Source organism: Chelonia mydas, chromosome 19 (assembly GCF_015237465.2).
Source record: "Chelonia mydas isolate rCheMyd1 chromosome 19, rCheMyd1.pri.v2, whole genome shotgun sequence".
Classification (NCBI taxonomy): domain Eukaryota; kingdom Metazoa; phylum Chordata; order Testudines; family Cheloniidae; genus Chelonia; species Chelonia mydas.
The window spans coordinates 12,844,437-12,859,606 of NC_051259.2; the positions used below are offsets into that span (position 1 = coordinate 12,844,437).

Sequence of the window (15,170 nt, forward strand, 5' to 3'; positions counted from 1 at the left end):
GCAGTGGCTGGATCTCCTGGTTTTTCCCTATCTGCAAGGCGGAAGATGCCCTCATTCCCCTGCTCCTTGTCTGCTGGAGAAGGGACTGTGTCTCCCGCACGAGGAGACACTGCCAGCTCGAGAATAACAGGATTTTGGCCCCCTGCTGCAGCCAACCTCCCGTGAGGTCAAAAGCTCCAGCCCTGCATGGGGGAACCCCCGACCCGACTGTCAGCCTTCCCCACTGCCCTGCCTGCTGGGGGAGAGCTGCCGCTTGGAGCCGGGGCAGAAGGCAGGTAGAGCTCGCCCCCTCCCGCAGGTAAGGGATGTGGGAGAGAAAGCGGGAGACCCCAGTGTATGAAGCGGTGGTGAAGAACCCCTGGAGCCACAGGAGGCACTGATGTGGGGTTAGGGGGAGCAGATGGATGCGGGGGGGGGCACAGAATGATTTAACTGGAATATTGCGGGGGTTGGGGAGAGGCTGGAAGCTCTGTGATCAGGCAGCCAGCAAAAGGGGCAGAATCCCCATGCTGGGTACATTTGGGAGAGGTGGCAGCCCTGCCACGGGATGGCAGGGGGAGTTCAGCAATCCACAGGCGGCCACAACCCCCAATATAGCCTTTGCCCCCAAAACCATAGTGTGTGTGTGTGTGGTTTTAATCTCACGAGTTTTGTGCTCTTGGGGTTGGCATTACTGACTGGCACAATGGGGCCCCCATTCCAGTCAGGGCTTCTGGGAGCTACCATAATACAAAAGACTCAAGCGGCAGCACAGACCAGTGGTTAAGGCCCTGATCTGGGGTGGAGGAGACCTGGCATCTATTCCCTGATCTTGGGCAAGTCGCTTCCCCGCTCTGTGCCTCAGTTTCCCCACCCAGCCTTTGAATGTCTTGCCAGTTTTGATGACAAGCTGCTCAAGGTGGGGACTCTCACTCTGTGTACGTACAGTGCCTGGTGCAGCAGGGCCCTGATCTCAGTTGAGGCCTCCAGGCTTATTACACAATAAGCAGCCATGAGGAGGTGAAGCCGAGCCAGGTTAGTGGCCACGTGTAAGGAGAACAAAAGGGTCCATGGGAAGGGTGTGGTTCCCTCTTTAGTCCCTTGGCCTTGGCTGCCTCCAGCATCATTCCAGGGCTGTGTTCCCGAGGCGGCGCCTTTTGTTTAGTTAGTTAAGTTTGGCATTTAAAAAGAGAGCAAAATCACCTGCCTTTTGAGACTGCCACCAAGCCCTGTGCGCCCCCTCACCACTTCGTGCGCTGCTGACGGGAGGCAGAGGCAGGGAGAGCCGTCAGACTGCAGACGCTTAGATGGGAGTATTCTGTAAGTCCGCTGCCCGGTGGGAGTCTCGGCTGTAAACTTTGTGAGTCCAGCTTGAACACTGAGTGGCGGCTTCAATTATGGGGAGACAGGAGCGTAGCGGCTCTTGGCCGTGGAGGTGGGATCACCTGATGCTGTGATGATTGGCGGGTGTCTGCCTGCCTTGGATTGGAACTGGGGCAGCCCACCTGCCATGTTAACAGGGGCTCTGTGTGCCAGCAGGATTTTTGTCCTTGTTAGAATTGACCTGGGGCAGCTATTGCTGGAGGGGTGTGTGTGTGTGTGTGTGTGTGTGGTTTTATCTTTAAGTGCTGAATAATCGACTTTTGTTTGCTCTGGGCAGAAAGTCTTCCTGTTTCCAGGTAGTAATAATGTATGGTGCCACTCCACATTTGCCAAGCAGGGCAAGAGAGAAATGCTACTTCCGGTAACAAAGCAGGGGGAGCAGTTTACAATAAAAGCAACAATTATTCTTTGTCCGTCTCTCGTGCCTTCCAGCTGGGGAACTCAAAGTACCCTACAAACATTGAACTGCTGCTGCTTCAGCCCTATGATCTCCCATTGAGGCAGGTCGGTATTGTTAGCCCTATTTTACACATGGGGAAACTGAGGAGCGGGGTGGGGGGGGCAAGGTCAGCACAACCAGGAAGAAAGCCTGGAGTCCATTGCCCAAAGTCATACAACAAGCTGACAGCAGAGCTGGGAATAGATCTCCAGTGTCCAAGCTCTTGGTCCATGGCTCTAACCACTGACCTGTACTCCAGCCTGTACAGCGGAGATAATGTTCCAGAGGAGAGGAGCTCTCCACTCATGAAGGAGTGTGTGTGTGTGTGTGTGTGTGTGGAGTTGCTTTAACAGGAAAGGATAAATCTATCTCCCCCCCCCCCCCCCGCCCCCCCCCCCGGCTGGGGTGGTGAGTCGCGGTTGTTGCCCTCTGAGCTCGTCGCCACGGGATTGCGCTCTGTGTAGGTCTGGCTACGGTCTGTGGGATGCTGTGCATGTCAGCGTGATCTGAGGCGTTGGGCAGCATGACTGTGGGTAATGCAGGCTAAACAAGCCTTCGCAGTCGCTGGATCCAGGCCTCGTGGTCTGGCAGGAGAGCGGGGGGAAATCCCCTGTTCTGTTCCCCTGGTGCACAATGTCTGCGCGGCTCCCTCAGCGGAGAAGACAGTGCCGGCGTTTGTGACCTGAGCCAAGCCTGCCTGGTCCCACGCTTGGTTTGCTGGCAAGCCGCTGTTTGCCCTCCACAGTGCCAGGTCCCTGGCAGACCCCAGGCTGCTCCTGGCCCCAGCCCACGACATGGGCTCTGAGGGGGCGCCTGGACATGGGGAGCTCACCCCGTGGCACAGAGCGGAATGGCACATCTGGAAGAAATATGGCAAAAAGCTGCTTGTCTAACTAGGTGGTTTCCTGCCCTTCTGGGCATGTGCGTTAAGAATAAGGCATTGAAACTGGAGCCGGAGGAGGCCCCTCTGCAGCTGCTGCCCCACAGTATGTTCCTACAGGCGTTGCCTGGGGCTGGATGAAATGTCCCACTGGGTGGCTCTGCCCCTTGGGAGGCTGGTTCCCAGGCTAATCCATCTCCCACAAGGGAACTTGCCTGGGCCAGCTTCTGAGCTTTGGGAGCCTGCTGTACTGCGGTGCCCCCCGTAGAGGGAGCTGTGCAGCTTCTGCGCCTCTCCCTTTTACCTGCTCCCCTCCCAGGGCGGGGACTCCCCGCTGCACCGGGGCAGATCTTTCTGCTTGTGCCGGGGGGTGAGATCCTCCCTGGATGGGCAGGGGGAGCCCTGGAGCCAGGCAATAACCTGCCTATTTCAGGTGTGATGATGCTGGCTCGTAGAGGATTTGGATCAGTTTAGTGTCTAGGGGATTTGGACACCCAGCTCTCATTCATTGGCTGGAGCCGTGTGTGGCTTGGCCCTGGTTACGGGACTAGGTACAGGAATGTCCTTTGGCTGATTATCCCCAAAGGGGGAAGCGCCTCCGCCAGGGGGCCTGTGTATTGCTTTGCCGCCGTGGGAGGCTGTAATCGGCGCAGCCTCGTGCGGGCTCTTAGGGCCGGGGAGGTCTTGCCTGTGTCGAATGTTAAAAAACACCAGGTCGGCAAACTCTTCTTGTATAACTTTTAAAAGTGCCTTAAAATCCCCTAAAACGCAGGAACCTCCACCTGATGTTCTTGCGGTCGCCAGTCTTCTGTGGGGAGCCTCCCTGCTTTGTTTGGCTACCTATGGGCCCCTCCAGCCCCACACCCTGCCTCTGTTTTCCATGCTATATGTTGTGCTCTGTATGGTAGGAGGCCAGAGGTTTGGAGCTGCTAGTCCAGATGTGAGGTCCTGTGCTGGGATCTGCTGCTGGGTTGGCTGGTGTCAGGATATTCACATACCCTCCCCATGTAACTCTTAGGGTCTGTCTACACTGAAATTGGACACCTGCGGCTGGCCCGCGCCAGCTGATTTGGGCTTGTGGGGCTCAGGCCGGAGCGGTGTAGACATTCAGGCTCCAACTGGAGTCTGAGCTTTAGGACTCTATGGGGTGAGAGGGTCCCAGAGCCTGAGGCAGAATGTCTACACTGCAGTTAAACAGCCCCTTAGAATCATAGAAGATTAGGGTTGGAAGAGACCTCAGGAGGTCATCTAGTCCAACCCCCTGCTCAAAGCAGCACTAACCCCAACTAAATCATCCCAGCCAGGGCTTTGTTAAGCCGGGCCTTAAAAACCTCAAAGGATGGAGATTCCACCACCTCCCTAGGTAACCCATTCCAGTGCTTCACCACCCTCCTAGTGAAATAGTGTTTCCTAATATCCAACCTAGACCTCTCCCACTGCAACTTGAAACCATTACTCCTTGTTCTGTCATCTGCCACCACAGAGAACAGTCTAGAGCCATCCTCTTTGGAACCCCCCTTCAGGTAGTTGAAGGCTGCTATCAAATCCCCCCTCATTCTTCTCTTCTGCAGACTAAATAAGCCCAGTTTCCTCAACCTCTCCTCGTAAGTCATGTGCCCCAGCCACTTAATAATTTTCGTTGCCATCCGCTGGACTCTCTCCAATTTCTCCACATCCTTTCTGTACTGGAGGGCTCAAAACTGGATGCAATACTCCAGATGTGGCCTCACCAGTGCTAAATAGAGGGGAATAATCACTTCCCTCAATCTGCTGGCAATGCTCCTACTAATACAGCCCAATATGCCGTTAGCCTTCTTGGCAACAAGGGCACACTGCTGACTCATATCCAGCTTCTCATCTGCTGTAACCCCTAGGTCCTTTTCTGGAGAACTGTTGCTTAGCCAGTCAGTCCCCAGCCTGTACCGGTGCATGGAATTCTTCCATCCTAAGCGCAGGACTCTGCACTTGTCCTTGTTGAGCCTCATCAGATTTCTTTTGGCGCAATCCTCCAATTTGTCTTGGTCCCTCTGGACCCAATCCCTACCCTCCAGCTTATCTACCTCTCCCCCCAGTTTAGTGTCATCTGCGAACTTGCTGAGGGTGCAATCCATCCCATCATGCAGAGCATTAATGAAGATGTTGAACAAAACCGGCCCCAGGACAGACCGCTTGATACCAGCTGCCAACTAGACATCGAGCCGTTGATCACTACCCGTTGAGTTCGATGATCTAGCCAGCTTTCTATCCACCTTATAGTTCATTCATCCAATTCATACTTCTAGACTCTGCAGCCTATGTGAATTCCATAGTGGTTGAAGGTGCAGGGGGAAATTTAGGGGCAGGCTTCAACGGGAGATGCTTGACTTTCCTTGAAATCCAACTAGCACCCATTAGCTGCTGTTGCTGTGCAACAAATGGGGAGTGTTGACCTGGGAGGTCTTTCTAACCGATGGTGTGTAGGATCCGTGCCGTACAGTGACCATCGCTCCCCATCTCTGATTGGGAAAGGGGCATCATTGAGTCTTTCACCTCCAAGCCGGCTGGAAGCTGTTGGAATCTGATGGTTGTTTGCTGGCCTTTGGGAACCAGCAGGGAGGTGTCCACATCACAGAAGGATCCCCTGCATAGCTGGATTCCTAGCTGGGAGTGCCAGGCGAGAGGCCCAGGACAGTAGATCCATGCAGATGGAGCTCTGCTCTCCGTATACGGGGGAAGCCTGTGTGATGACCAGCCACTGCAGTGGTCACGAGCGAGGACTGAACCAGGGAGCTCCAGAACTAAGCGCGTGAGCCTGCACAGTTTGAGCTAAAGGACTAAGTGCTACAGCTGGGAGCTGTGGCTGACTCGCATCTTCTGTGGCTTGGGCCTGGGCAGGTGACATGGAGCATTCGCTGAACAGTGGGTCACGCTTGCCCTGCCACAAACTCTGCTGTATCTGTTCTGTGGATTGACTGTTCTGTGGATTGACTGAAGGCTTCATCCCCTTGGGATGACCAGTCCAGTGCCTTCCACGAGCACCAGATTCCTACCCACAGCGACACAGGAGTTACCCAGAAATGAGCACTGTTGGGCAGAGCTGCCGCCTCCGCAGCTGACTCGGAAAGAAACCTGCAACTGGGAGCGTGGTGACCAGACTGGCGGGCGGAGGGGCCCCTGCGCTTTGTTATAGGCGGGCGGAGGGGCCCCTGCGCTTTGTTATAGATAAGCTAAGTAAATTGCTTTGATATCCTTCAAAATGAAAGGCCTTGTATGCAGAGAAGAGATCATCATTAATTTAATGAGAGCAGTGACCAAGGTAAAGTGGCCCGCAGCCATCCGAGCTGGCCCAGGGAAAGGGAACGTACAGTCGGGAATCTCATGACCTGGTGAGCTGAAGGCAGGTGGCCACCCTCTGTGTCTTACAAGCCCGTCGTGGATCCCCCCCCCCCCCCCACTTGATGTGCACTCAGTCTGGTTAGCCGACCTAGCCAAAGAGCGACATGCATTTCAATTCCAGTGTGTTCCACCGGATAATCGGACCATCAGTCTTTGGCCGGGTCAGCGCCGGCTGTGGGCACCAAGTGGAAGATGCCGCAGAGGTGAGAGCAGGATCGGATCACAGAGCTGAAATGGGGACGCCCTTTGACAGCTCTGATGAGAGCCTCTCCTCCAGAGGGACAGGCTGAGAGCCTCAAAGGGGGGGTTTGAAGAGGCGATACAAGTTGTCTTTCCCTGTAGGATGGATGTGAGTCAAAACTAGCAGCCATGCTGCCGCAGTGGCCCTGAGAAGCCGAGAAGCTCACAATACCCCTTGCCTGACCTCCTCTCTCTAGCCACAGGACGGGCTCTCGCTAGCCCCATGCAGCATGGCTCGGGAAGGGGCCACCACTAGGATGCAGAGGAGAGGTTGCTCTGCATGGTGCAGCCAGTCCTTGGTGCCTTTGCTGAGGTGGCTGGTTGGGCATGATATGGAGAACCATCGAACTGTCATCAGAAGGTCACCTCTTCTGTTCCCCTTCTGAGCCAGGCTGGATTCAAATTAGGGAGCTAGAGGTGAGAGGCTCTTTTTCTTTTGCTGGCATCTCCCAAGCCCGGTCCCCTCGGCATTGCTGCTGGCCCTAAGCGGAGCTCTATGGAGACCCAGCCAGGATATTTGTGTGCTCTTAAGCCATGGGCGCTCGGCTTTCTCCATACTGTGGTCCCCACAATTGGTTCCTGGTAGCCAGAGCTGCTCCGCAGTGTCCTCTCTGTCAGTCGCTGTGGGGAAGGGGTTGGGGGGAATTTGTTCGGGAGCCCCGGGCTGAGGACACATAAGCCCATCACCCATGGGTCCGCAGCGTCTATTTTGCCCCTGGAGTAGAAGGGTCTGCACCCGGGCTCTCTGCACGTCACCTGCCCTTAGAGCCTCCAGCTGCAGCCGCTGGCTATTGACATCTGGGGCCTGGACAGGCTTCATGGGAGAATGCGACGAGGGGACACAGGGCTGGATATTAAAGGAGCCTCAGCTGCCAGGAGGACTGGATTCAGGGCTATCCGCTGCCTCCAGCGACTCCTGTTGGACTGTTTCAGAGCCACATCTCTGAACGGGAGTCTTGTTCGTTTCTCACTGGGTGCTGCCTCTGGGGAGCAGGTCGGACAGGGAGCGCCCGCTGGTGGGGGTGAGCTCAGCAAAGCCTTTCCCAGCTCCCTGTTCCAGGCCAAGGGAGACTCGCTCTTGTTCAGCTGCAGTCTATGGCCCTGGTTGGCGTCATGGCTGCAGCAGGACACTGGCCTTGCCCCCGTTACTCAAATATCTGAGCCCCTCACTGTCGTTAATGTGTTTATCCCCCCGGTAGACAGGGCATTGGTGTTATCCTGGTTCCAACAATGGGGAGCTGTGGCCCAGAGAGGCTAAGCGACTTGCCCAAGTTCCCCCAAGCAGAGCGTGGGATTGAACCAGGGTCTCCCATGCCTAAGGCTACGTCCCTGACAGCAAGGCTGTGGCCAGCAGGAGCACCCAACAGGATCTTTGGTGCTCCACTCCGGGCGTGGGGGCGTTTGCTGTGCAGCTGGGGAGTGCTCTGTTTCCAGACTGCTGTGACTGCAGGGGATCGTATCGGGGAGTGGAAACATTATAACTTGCTGTGTAATTAGCTGAATAAATGCTCTTGCGATAATAGCTAGGTGTAGCTCACAGAGCCTGAGTGCTGCGATGGGGATAATTGAATTACTATATGTGGGTGGATCTCTATTAATATTTTAAAATCTTAGTTGTGGTTTTATTTTGGGCTGTGTAGATTAGGGGCTGGATTGAATGCACCAATGAGCCCTGGTTTTATTAGCCCAGCATGTTGATCGTGCACCATGCAGAGGGGAAGGGCCTGGTGGAACGTTAGCTTGTGAAATGCTGGGGTTTTGGTGGCATCTTCTCCCCAGGGCTGCCTCCTTTCATGTCCTACCCTGTGCGTGGCTACCTGTGTGGGTAGCACTATAGAACTACTGTAAGCCAGCTTGGAGGTGCAGCGTCTGTCTTGTAGTGAACTCTGGGCTCCTGGCTAGTCCTGTGAGAGGGACCCAGGACAACTGGGACAGGTGGCACCGTGTATCTCCCTGACACCATTCCCTGATTAAGATTCTGTGTAGTGGGAAATCTTTGGGGTGTAAGCGTTGAAGAGAGAGGGGAGAGGGTTGTTTCTCTGACTTGGCGAAGAGAGCAGCATTGAAGTCCCTTATGGATTCACAGGGTGGGTACAGCGTGGACAGCTCCTACCCCCCACCACAATCCCATGATTATCCCTCAGCCGAGATCTGCAGCAACCTCCTACAAAGGTTGGAGGAAGTTTTGTTAGTTGAGTTTCCAAAGCCTTCAGTCTCTGCTGAGACCTAAAATGAGGGCTAATAAGAGCTAGCAGTGTGCTGTGGACACCTCTCCGCTGGGAAGAGGGCTCACACCCACCCAGCTCAGTTCATACAAGCCAGCGCGTGACCATCCGATGGTAGGTAGGTAGGTAAACGAGGCTGGGTTTGAACTCGTAATGTTGAGGTTTATGGCTCTGTCTCCGTGTAACAGACTGGGGGTATAATGGTGCCAGAGGGACTCAGAGAAGCTGGCACAGAGCAGCCTAGGACCATCAGCTCTGATTGTGTCTCAACTCCCAGCCCCATTCACAAGAACAATGAACTCTCTCTGCACAGGAGTCTGGCTGAGGAAAGGGGCTGGGCATGGGGTGCGGTTCTTAGAGTATGCCTACCATACGGTGAAAGCTACAGCTGCACCTACACCACTCTAGCGTAGAGACTAGAGCCGTCGCTGTAGTAAATCCACCCCCTCAAGGGGCAGCAGCTAAGTTGATGGAATAATTCCTCTGTCAACCTAGCTGCATCTACACTGGGGATTAGGTCAACAGGGTATGAAACTTTTCACAGCCCTGAGCAATGTAGCGTGGTTGACTGAAGTTTTGGGTGTAGGCCAGGCCTCAGCTTCGAGACATGACAAAGAGGCTGAGAGACTGCATTTAAAGGCAGAGGCCATCCACCGCCTTGTGCCAGAAGACCAGGTGGAGGCAGGAAGAGTTGCCTGACCAGACCCAGGACTCGCAGGAGGGGGAAGATCAGACTAGGGGGGAGAGTTCGGCACTCAGAATTTTGTTGTTTCGTGGATCTGTAACTCTCCTTCAAGAGTGAAGTGCCTGTGGTTGAGAAATCCCTTGGCTGAGCCTGTGTTCCTTGTTTTCCTGTCGCATTGTCTCTGAAGGGGCTAATTGAGAAACCAGTGCTCCCACAGCCAGCTGAACTCTGGGGGAACATATCTAAGAAACCGGGGGCTCGAGAGGGCTGTAGCGCTGATTCTGTGCTCTCTGGCGGCTGCACTACAGGGTCCCACTGCTCAGGAACAGGGTCAGGCATGGGGTCAGTGTGCTTGGGAGACTTGGAGCTAGGGTCCGTGATCAGTGACTGCCCAGACCCAGGGGTGTAGAAGCACATGGGATCCAGCAGTTGGATTCACTGCGGACTGGTGTCGGCCCAGACAGGGGACTGGGCTGGGCCATGACAATCCCATTTCCCAGTACTTTGAGCCATCGGTTGTTTGTGCAGTGCGGAGATCATCCTGACTAGACGAGGTTAGTGGTTTTCACACCTCGGGCTCGAGTGAGTCCAGCTCTGGGAGTCGTCACTAGCTCAGGCTGCAGTGAAGCATAGCAGCCTGCTCTCCGGTGCTCGTTTGTCCCAGCAAGCGCAGCTGGACGACATGTGGCATTGATTGCCTTTGGAAGATGTCAACCCTAGAGACTTCCCTGGCAACACCAGCTCAGTGTCCAGATTGCCCAGTGGCGGGCACCGTCTCCTGCTGGGATCTGAGACGGAAGCTCCTTCAGGGCTGCTTCTCTTCTTCCTGGTGCCCTGGGGACTGGCTTAGTGCAGGGGAAGGTGGGTGACCATGAACTCCTTGCCATCGCCGTGGCTTGGCTTGACCCCTTCATGTCCATCTGCACTCAAGTACTTTTACATCTAAAAATAAAATCCAGTAGCTTTGTTCCAGCTCACTTCTTGCTCCGCTGGCTGCAGTGTTTGAATTTGGTTCTGGGCTGTGGGTGTAGAAGATACGATGAATGATCTATATAGGGTGAGGGCCTGACATGGCATTAAGGGCTTGGCTCTGTTCCCAGCCTGAATTATTAACTACGACTAGTAACTTTATAGCATCCCGCCCCATGACGCTACATGTTGGATTTTCTTTTAACCTCCCACCAGCTACCATAGCAAGAGGTGTGAGTCTGCATCGATTACTCCCATGGCACATGTGGCATTAAACAGTGCTGGCATCATGGTTAAGACTACTGTGGCTTGCTGTAGTAATACTGCAAGGGGTTGGGTTATTGCTGTAGGCATTTTAATGAAGAATCACCCACTGAAAGTAGGATTGTCCTGGGAAATCCCAGCCTGTGGTGGTAGGAGTGGGATGGATGGAGGAGGGCCTTGAAAGTTGTTTAGTTTCCTACCAAATAACTTCTCTCCAGGCTCCCCAGATGTTGCCCTAGCACAATTTATCTTCAGATCTCTGTGCTTTACAGGCATCAGTGAATTAATCCTCTGCCCCTTACAGAGATGTGAGATGAGTATTTTCATCCCCCTTTTACAGATGAGGAGGCTGAGGCATAGAGAGCTGAAATGTCTGGCCCAAGGTCATGCAGGAAATTGGTGGCAGAGCTGGGGGTAGAACCCAGGAGTCCGGATGCCCAGTGACTTGCTGTTTCACTGCAGTGCCGCTGGAGCATGCTCGAGATGAAGCCTTTTTGCAACATGACTCCAAAGCCTTTCCAGTGAATCTTCCCCTTCACCAGAACTGGTTTTGCAGTGGGGGTGAGATGGAGGGATTTCCTCTAATGCACTGACATTAGAAGAGAAGAGGAAGGGTATAAAAATATTGCTCGGGCATGTAGGAAAGATATCAGGAGGGCCAAATCGCACCTGGAGCTGCAGCTAGCAAGAGATGTCAAGAGTAACAAGAAGGGTTTCTTCAGGTATGTTGGCAACAAGAAGAAAGCCAAGGAAAGTGTGGGCCCCTTACTGAATGAGGGAGGCAACCTAGTGACAGAGGATGTGGAAAAAGCTAATGTACTCAATGCTTTTTTTGCCTCTGTTTTCACTAACAAGGTCAGCTCCCAGACTGCTGTGCTGAGCATCACAAAATGGGGAAGAGATGGCCAGCCCTCTGTAGAGATAGAGGTGGTTAGGGACTATTTAGAAAAGCTGGACGTGCACAAGTCCATGGGGCCGGACGAATTGCATCCGAGAGTGCTGAAGGAATTGGCGGCTGTGATTGCAGAGCCCTTGGCCATTATCTTTGAAAACTCGTGGCGAACGGGGGAAGTCCCGGATGACTGGAAAAAGGCTAATGTAGTGCCCATCTTTAAAAAAGGGAAGAAGGAGGATCCTGGGAACTACAGGCCAGTCAGCCTCACCTCAGTCCCTGGAAAAATCATGGAGCAGGTCCTCAAAGAATCAATCCTGAAGCACTTAGAGGAGAGGAAAGTGATCAGGAACAGTCAGCATGGATTCACCAAGGGAAGGTCATGCCTGACTAATCTAATCGCCTTTTATGATGAGATTACTGGTTCTGTGGATGAAGGGAAAGCAGTGGATGTATTGTTTCTTGACTTTAGCAAAGCTTTTGACACGGTCTCCCACAGCATTCTTGTCAGCAAGTTAAGGACGTATGGGCTGGATGAATGCACTATAAGGTGGGTAGAAAGCTGGCTAGATTGTCGGGCACAACGGGTAGTGATCAATGGCTCCATGTCTAGTTGGCAGCCGGTGTCAAGTGGAGTGCCCCAGGGGTCGGTCCTGGGGCCCGTTTTGTTCAATATCTTCATAAATGATCTGGAGGATGGTGTGGATTGCACTCTGAGCAAATTTGCGGATGATACTAAACTGGGAGGAGTGGTAGATACGCTGGAGGGGAGGGATAGGATACAGAAGGACCTAGACAAATTGGAGGATTGGGCCAAAAGAAATCTGATGAGGTTCAATAAGGATAAGTGCAGGGTCCTGCACTTAGGATGGAAGAATCCAATGCACCGCTACAGACTAGGGACCGAATGGCTAGGCAGCAGTTCTGCGGAAAAGGACCTAGGGGTGACAGTGGACGAGAAGCTGGATATGAGTCAGCAGCGTGCCCTTGTTGCCAAGAAGGCCAATGGCATTTTGGGATGTATAAGTAGGGGCATAGCGAGCAGATCGAGGGACGTGATCGTTCCCCTCTATTCGACACTGGTGAGGCCTCATCTGGAGTACTGTGTCCAGTTTTGGGCCCCACACTACAAGAAGGATGTGGATAAATTGGAAAGAGTCCAGCGAAGGGCAACAAAAATGATTAGGGGTCTAGAGCACATGACTTATGAGGAGAGGCTGAGGGAGCTGGGATTGTTTAGTCTGCAGAAGAGAAGAATGAGGGGGGATTTGATAGCTGCTTTCAACTACCTGAAAGGGGGTTCCAAAGAGGATGGCTCTAGACTGTTCTCAATGGTAGCAGATGACAGAACGAGGAGTAATGGTCTCAAGTTGCAATGGGGGAGGTTTAGATTGGATATTAGGAAAACTTTTTCACTAAGAGGGTGGTGAAACACTGGAATGCGTTACCTAGGGAGGTGGTAGAATCTCCTTCCTTAGAGGTTTTTAAGGTCAGGCTTGACAAAGCCCTGGCTGGGATGATTTAACTGGGACTTGGTCCTGCTTTGAGCAGGGGGTTGGACTAGATGACCTTCTGGGGTCCCTTCCAACCCTGATATTCTATGATTCTATGACATCGTATCGAAGTGTGTGAGATATGCTGGCCCCCTAGGGTACATCTACACTGCATTATAAAACCTGGGACTGTGGGACCCAGGCTTGTGGACTCAGTGTTCCCAAGCCTGCACTTGGGCATCCACACTGCTTTGGAACCCTGGGCTGGCATTTGCTGGATCTGGATCTCACCATCCCTATTGCACTGTGCAGACCATCTGACTCGGGTCCGCTGCTTGAGCTGTGTCCACACTGCAAAATGACATGGCTTGGACCCGAATCACAGCGGGACTTGGGCTCCCCTCCCCCATGTAGGGTCCTAGAACCCAGGTCCTGAGTGCTTGCAGGTTAATTTGTGTGTGGACAGAATGGGGGCTCAAACCTGAGCTAGCGTCTGGGTTTAGTGTGCAGTGTGGACATGCCTCTAGTGGCTGGGTCTATAGAGAGGATCATCCTATTACGAGCTGAGGCTGTGCTAAAGCTCAAGTGGTAGGGGTCCACGTTCTTGAAGGGGTTCACCTCCCGCTGTCCATGTGAGTGTCTATAGCACTCATGTTTGCTCCAGCCAGCCCTCCGATTCCCATTACATCATCTTCTAATAATGCCATAGGCAAACTATTTTGAGACTGAACTCCAGGCGTCCGATCCTTGAGCATCTCTTCCCGGGGGGAAACTGTTTCCCAGCTGCTCCTGCGGTGCGTCCGGGAGCAACGGACAACGAGGTGGAATTCCGCATTTAGCGCTAATCCCTTGAGTGACACCGCTCAGTTGTGCTGACGGGGGGAAGTTAAATGGTCATAGGGCATGTTATCCCAGAACAGAGCCCCAGGGGGCCTATTTCAGGTGGAGGTGAGTTTTTCCAGCTTATTTTCTGGGAAGGAATGGCCTGAGGGAGGCTGGGGCGGACTTTGTTCTTCAGCGCCTAGCTTCCCCTGGGGCAGCGGCTGGCTCATCTGGGACTGGATTTCTGTGCTGGCCAGGATCCGGCTTCCAGGCTCCTCGCCTGAGAGGGGCGGTGGGTGGAGGGTAAGGCAGCTGTTGGCAGGGTAACTCCACGCCAGCAATGGGCAACTGTTGTCTTCCTGTCTGGGTGCATTGCTGCAGTCACACACGAGCGTTGGGGAAGGGCCAGGTGTGCGGGTGAGAGATGCGGGTTTCCTATTTTGCCATTGGTAGAACCCCTCCCCATTGATCTTAATGTCTCCTGGAGCAGGGAGGGGACTCTCTCCTGGAGTGTCGTCTCACGACGCTGTTCTGCCTTTCTAGGAGGGTGAGGAATCTTCCCTTTCAAACTCGCATGAGGTCTGTCTTCCCCCACGCCCCTCGAAGTCCCACCGCCCATCCGGAGCAACATTGTAAAGAGCAGAAAATAAGGGCTATGAATCCTGCTGCATCGGGGAAGATGCCTGCCTGTGGGGGAAGCTTTTTCTGTTCCTCTCTCCAATGGGCAGGTTATTCCACAAGGGGCTTTCTTCTACTGGAGACAGGAGACAGGGCTGGATGGGCCATGGGTCTGGTCTGGCAATTCCTAAGAGTATAAGGCACCGGGGAGCAGCCCCGAGGCAGCTGCTCGGTCCCGGCTGGTGAAGGACAGCCCCCCGTCCCTTCAAGCCCTCCCAGCCCCAGGAGGAAGAGGAGGAGAGCGGCTGTGCATGGTGGGCCAGGGCCTCTTTTCTAGTTGCTTGGTGCTGGGTGCCCAGAGGGACTGGTGTCTGGAAGGCAGCGCTCTCCTCACTGCTGTGTCAGCAACCTCCCTAGCCTCAGTTGGCCACTTTGCCTACGGCTCTACCCTGCAGCTGTGGTGGGGACGGATGGGGCAGGCTCTGCACCCACGCCGAGCGCTGCAGGATCACAGGGAGCTGGGGGGGAGTCACAGAAAAATACCCCTTGAACTGCAGAGCTCGCCGTTGGCGGGGGCAGGTCAAATGCCCCCAGGCTCTGAACCCTGGATGTGTTGAACCCTCACAAGCTATGTAAGGGGGAACACCCGGAACAGCCACCGAGGGGGTCTCCCCCCCCTAACCCCCAGGACAGTCACCCATTCCCAAGTGGGCAGATGTCCCTACAAAGAGGCAATGTGCCAGGCAATGGGCTCTCCTCGAGGCCCCTAGGACTCACTGGGGCCGGGCTGGCCCGGCCCATGACCGTTGACCGGGTGAGTGTGGGTGGGGATGGGACTCAAACTCATCAGTCTGGATTTTGCTGGTCGGGTGACTAGCTGAGCCGGAGGCCACGGGAGGAGTGGGG

The 15,170-nt window shown here is 54.3% G+C and overlaps 1 protein-coding gene across 11 annotated transcripts in view; it reads left to right on the forward strand.

Annotated features, from left to right (window-relative positions):
* The window catches only part of PTPRU (protein tyrosine phosphatase receptor type U), a 298,799-nt gene that overhangs the window by 18,570 nt on the left and 265,059 nt on the right, over positions 1-15,170 (forward strand). For 2 of the 11 annotated variants that reach the window (XM_043532234.1, XM_043532235.1), the window contains exon 1: positions 14,214-14,374. The exons of 6 other annotated variants lie outside the window; for them this stretch is intronic. In XM_043532234.1, coding sequence (XP_043388169.1) covers positions 14,221-14,374 — 154 coding nt within the window. In that variant the 5' untranslated portion in view covers positions 14,214-14,220. Of the gene's footprint in view, positions 1-14,212; positions 14,375-15,170 lie in introns of those variants that run through there. 3 more of the 11 variants (XM_043532236.1, XM_043532237.1, XM_043532238.1) reach the window with 2 other exon arrangements.